The 5,326-nt window shown below is 34.4% G+C and overlaps 1 protein-coding gene across 4 annotated transcripts in view; it reads right to left on the reverse strand.

Moving 5' to 3' along the window:
• Positions 1 to 393: 393 nt before the first annotated feature.
• LOC107679780 (60 kDa lysophospholipase) overlaps positions 394 to 5,326 on the reverse strand; it is a 15,603-nt gene continuing 10,670 nt past the window's right edge. The window contains exons 10-18 of one of the 4 annotated variants that reach the window (XM_016475424.1): positions 5,099 to 5,218; positions 4,025 to 4,120; positions 3,562 to 3,725; positions 3,153 to 3,239; positions 2,752 to 2,851; positions 2,548 to 2,613; positions 2,050 to 2,073; positions 1,642 to 1,668; positions 394 to 1,293 (exon numbers count right to left, since the gene is read on the reverse strand). In XM_016475424.1, coding sequence (XP_016330910.1) covers positions 1,252 to 1,293; positions 1,642 to 1,668; positions 2,050 to 2,073; positions 2,548 to 2,613; positions 2,752 to 2,851; positions 3,153 to 3,239; positions 3,562 to 3,725; positions 4,025 to 4,120; positions 5,099 to 5,218 — 726 coding nt within the window. In that variant the 3' untranslated portion in view covers positions 394 to 1,251. The remainder of the gene's footprint in view (positions 1,294 to 1,641; positions 1,669 to 2,049; positions 2,074 to 2,547; positions 2,614 to 2,751; positions 2,852 to 3,152; positions 3,240 to 3,561; positions 3,726 to 4,024; positions 4,121 to 5,098; positions 5,219 to 5,326) is intronic. The other 3 variants (XM_016475425.1, XM_016475426.1, XM_016475427.1) reach the window with 3 other exon arrangements.

A 5,326-nucleotide genomic window follows, 5' to 3' on the forward strand; every position in this document is an offset into this window, starting at 1 on the left:
TAAGGTTGAACTTCTGTGCAACTACAATTAACGAACATAATTAAAAAAAATAATGACTTCAGTTTTCAAACAGACTTTCTGCACACTTCCCTGTCTGCTGTTGGTCAGGCCAAAATATAAAATACTGAACGAGCCTTTTCAGGACAATCAGCCTTTGAATCAATTTCCTATATACAAAGCAAGTCAGTATCAGAAAAAATTAATAAAAGCAGTGAAAAGCAATGAATAAAATTCTATAATAAATACAAATATATACTTAGTAGTTCTTAACTGACTCTCTCTTTATAACGTTACCTGGCTCAGTATGTCATAATGTGAAATATAATTTATGTATTTTTGGACACTTTAGTCATTTTTTCTTTGCACATGAAAAAAGTACTTTACATTTTTGCAACAAAACATGTCACAATTTTAATGTCACAATGACAGGCATGTGTTGATTTGCATGTTTCAACAGCATAAACATATGCTTTCATATTTGTATTGCTACAACAATTAAAAACGTAGCAATAAAACAATTTGATTGAAACCTTTTCTGAGGTGAACTAAAATTCAACCATGAATACGTATGAATACGAAACACTGAATTACAGACGAACAAAAATAAAGAACAAGAAAACACTGATGTTCCACTACATTTTGGATTATAAACACATTGTTTTTGACAGTTACTCAGGAGGGCAACTGGTTGTTTTAGTTTAACATGTATAACTTTTGAACCATCAAACTTTTTTTTTGTTTGCTTCTCTGTATATTACATCATGCATCCTTCCTCCTCACTGCGGTTTCAATTATATTTGCTTTTTAAAAATACATTCAGGTTTAGGTGACAGCACTGAGGTGAAACTGAATCTGATACATGTGAACACATTAAGAACACTGAATGAAGACAACAGCCATTAGTCCTGACAGCTTCACATATCTAAATTCATTCTGAATCTAAACGATAAATATATCATATTCAAATAAGGACGTATCATATTGTTTGACATCAGCATTTACAGTACCTTGTACTGTAATATAGTCTGAATAATGTACTTGAACATAAATAGTGTGTATGATTGTTCATTATCACAATACATTCATAACTGATTGCTTACTGTTTTAGAGGGACGGGCTTAAAAGTTATGGCTTGTGCTTTTTATGTTTTAAGAGGATGTTGGTCCAAGTAAGGAAAATCTGCAATAGGTCAGGTAAAAACTGGATGGATAATAATGGCAAAAAAAAGTGACAGCTAGCAGGACGGCCTCCTCAGGATCTTGGACAAGCGGTAAACTCGATATACTCGCCATTCTAGAGAACAGACAGAGAATAATGTAATATAAGCACACTTTCACACTTTAAATGCGAAAAAAAATTATCAATGTGCAAAATGCAGATTGCAGTCACAGTATTTATCAGTTTAACAACTTTCTTTTTAAGAACACATTAAAGCAGTTCTCAACACTATTTTCTGTTCCGTCCAGACCAACATCTCCATCTGTGAAATATTAATGTATCAATGCACAATCAAGTTACGTTTTTGCTAATTTATGAACATAAAAATGGTCGAACACTGTCCAATCACAGCACAGCACAGCTCAGTGTAAACTATGACTGCACATGTGTGCTGAATGCTATTCAGCTCAACACACAATTTACCTCCTCCTCATCCTCCTCAAATACTGGCTGCAAGAAAAAGACGAGGGATTTTTTGTTAACGGCTGTTGATTTTTGGTAACTTCACTTACACACCAATCATGCCACAAAGACTTGAGCACATGCACTTACAAGTCTTCATCATAGCGATGGATGTTTTACAATACAGGACCACTTACTCACTAAAGGTAATGAAAGATGCCTTTCAAGCTATTAATTTCTGTATGTCAAAACCTGTATTGTTTTTCTGTGAGAGACAACCCTTCCAATGAGACAAGTACTTCCACATCACTCTGAAGCACGCACATTTTTTAAACAGTATATACTGAGTGTGTGTGTATATACGATTTTTTTCCACATGAAATGAAATGACAGATGTATTTTTATTTTACTCTGATGAACTGTTTTTACCTCATTTCCCTCATCTGCCTGATGCTGAAAAGTTAAGAGTATCAGTAAACAGATCAATTATGAAAAAGAAAGCTTAGTTATTCTGAAACCCCTTAATGTTTATGTTGAGAATACTTAATATGTAATATGTATTAGTCTACCTGATAAATATAATATATTTATCTGATAAATACTTCAAATGTATCAGTCTGTGGAAAGGTAGGCATATTCAGTGTATTTCAATTGTGCATAACTAACTTTAGTAATGCACATGCTATATAAACAAATTAATATTTCAAACATCATATTCCTTATGCATGCAGCTTTGATGGAATACATGCAATTCCGAAAATTCATGTCATACCACAGAACCATTTAAAATAAACCACTCAATTCCAAAAATTCAAATGGTTTTGAAATTGTGGTCTAAGCATCAAGTAAAAGATAATATCATAATATAATATCCTTATAACTGAAAATATATATGCGTTAGTTAGTTAGTTACTTTAGGTTCCATACCTTTGTTTGGTACAGAGTAGCCTGCTTTAAGAACTCAACAACCTCCTCACATCCAGTGGCTCTTGCCTGAAGAGAACAGCCAATGCAACGCAACATCAAAATGTCTTGCAAGTTCATTCATACGGCTATATGAATGAAACATCACTGAAGGTATTAATTGTTTGGTTACAATTGCTTATTTCATTCAAATCCCTATAAACTCACCACTTCAATGGGTGTCTGTCCATCATAACTGCACATGGTCATATCAACCCCAGCTAACTGCCAAATCTCCAATCCTTCTAAGTTGCCACTCGCCGCAAGACTGTAAGACACACAGTAGAAGCTCTAAATGGGCAATCATCAACACAGGAGATGACCAGTTATGGTATGTGTTCAATACACTGAACTGTTCATCATTTTTAAATTATAAAAAAAAAAAAAAAAGATTTTGTTGAACTGTATATTCATTTACTATTTGGAAAACCACTCTAAGTGTAAGAATAGTAACAAAATAAATTAATAATAATAATAATAAACATTTGTGCTATCTATCAAATGTCTGTGCCCACAAGTTTATAACAGCAATAAGAAAAAGAAGGACTGAGAAGAAATGTAAATGAGACCTGCACAACTCTGTTCCAGCATCCTCCATTTCCTCCCGGGAAAAATGAGCTCCAGTCTTCCTCAGCAGTTTCACAACCTCCTTATGCCTACAGACATAGAAAGGTTGCATATACAGTCACTTACATCTTAATTGACTTTACCTTGGAGTTCATCATTTGTGTTTGAAGGAAGAAAGTAATTCATACTGTTTTGGAATGGAAGGTAAGTAAATGCTATCCTAAATATGAATAATGATATGGTGAGTTGCATTTAGCAATGGGTTTTTTTTTCCCCTGCTGTCTACAACCAGACTTTTTGGGTCACAACCCATCAGTTAAAAACCACCAGTCTAGCTCGTCTTAAAGACTGACTTATGGAAATTACTTCTGCTCGTCTCAAAAAGCATTTGGACACTAAAATCAGTCTTACCTGAAGCGAACAGCATTGCGAAGAGGTGTATCACCAAAGCGATCCCTGGCATAGACGGTGGCCCCTTTACCCAGCAGATACTCCACCACTTTCAGATGGCCCTCACACGCGGCGATGTGGAGGGGAGTGCGGCCATCATAATCTGCCATGCTCAAGTCAGTACCCTATATAGAAGACATTAGTCATGTTCTGTATCGTGTTTTACTGGACTACATTTGGTAGTGCAAACCTTGTTTGAATGCTCCTACATCACTTTTAATATATTCAGATACAAAAAGGGGGAATGGGATTGGAACAAACTTCAGGGCTGACTAGAACCTGCATAACCCATAAAAGCACCATGGTTTGCTGTATCTGCAGAAGCATATTAGGTATTTCAAATTTTGAAAATAAACCAATATTTTCAAAATAATAACTGCAAATGAACTATAATGTCTAAATGCTGAGGAAGATTTGATCTTACCATTTCCCTTATGGCATCTAAAGCCTCAATGTCTCCGATCTTAGAAGCAACACAGACCAGAGTAGGCGTTAGTGCATCTCGTATGGCCTCAAGTTCCTGTGGACATTAATATTATCCATTAATATTATAGTTAATCACAACCTCTGCTTCTTATTATGATTGTACCATGTAGAGCTATACAAACTCTTAGGGCGGGAATTCACTATGAATAAATCATGAATTATCTGCAAACACTCTTCATTGTTTTACCACCCTAATTACTAAAATTAATTATGCTAACGTGGTTACAGTGCACATATGCGCAAATCATCAGTTTACACTAAAATACAGTGTATCAAGCCGACACAGCTGTTTGTGTATAATAGGGCTGTACAATAGATGTTATTTTAACAATGTGAGTCGACATTGAGTATGTCACTCACTTTCCAAAAAACAAACAAACACGACTTGACAGTCCACTCATTCACTGCATGATGCGGCCTATTGAAATGCAGTTAGAATGGCAACAGAAAAGGTTCCAAATAAATACAGCAGTGAACGATTCGATTACAAGTTTATAAAAGACGGAATTGCTTTTTTTCTGAATGAATCAGCCTTATGAACCTTCTGACAATTTAGTTGCATATTTTGAAACCGAATTTGATTTTTATTAATAATTTAATATTTCAGTGTTCAAAATGTTATTTTTAAACTCCAAAGTATCTTATTATAGTAACTGAATTTCTTGAATAAATAAAATTATTTGACATAGAATGAATGTAAGATCATGCATACATCTAGATACGAAAAAAATCCCAGTACAAAGTTAAAAATGTCCCTGGAAATCAATTTAAATGTAAACGTTCATTTAGTTCACTGCTGCTTATAACTGCACAGAATATAAAGAATATTTCTGAATATTTTTAGGAATCAGATGTCCACGACCAGTTACCAGCACAAATTATTAAACTCAAATTATTATCAACAAAATCCCCCCCCAAAATATCAGGATTTTGTCAATATTACACACCCCTACACCTGAGTGTTTGAAATGCAAAGCACTGTTAGAAAATGGGAAACTGCAGGTTACATTACCTCTTTACAGCTAATGCTGAGGGTCTTGGCGATGACCTGAACAAATCGACTGTCACTGAGAGAAAGCTTTGCTCCGCCCAGGTCAGCTATCATCTCACCACGCAGATTGCGACTCAGCATCTTATATATATATATATATATATATATATATAAAAAAAAAAAAAAACGTTTTTTTTTATCTATTAATTTGTTTGTTTGTTTATTTGTGTGTGTGTGTGTGTGTGTATA

This window comes from Sinocyclocheilus anshuiensis, unplaced genomic scaffold, assembly GCF_001515605.1.
Source record: "Sinocyclocheilus anshuiensis isolate Anshui unplaced genomic scaffold, SAMN03320099.WGS_v1.1 scaffold676, whole genome shotgun sequence".
Taxonomy (NCBI): Eukaryota; Metazoa; Chordata; class Actinopteri; order Cypriniformes; family Cyprinidae; genus Sinocyclocheilus; species Sinocyclocheilus anshuiensis.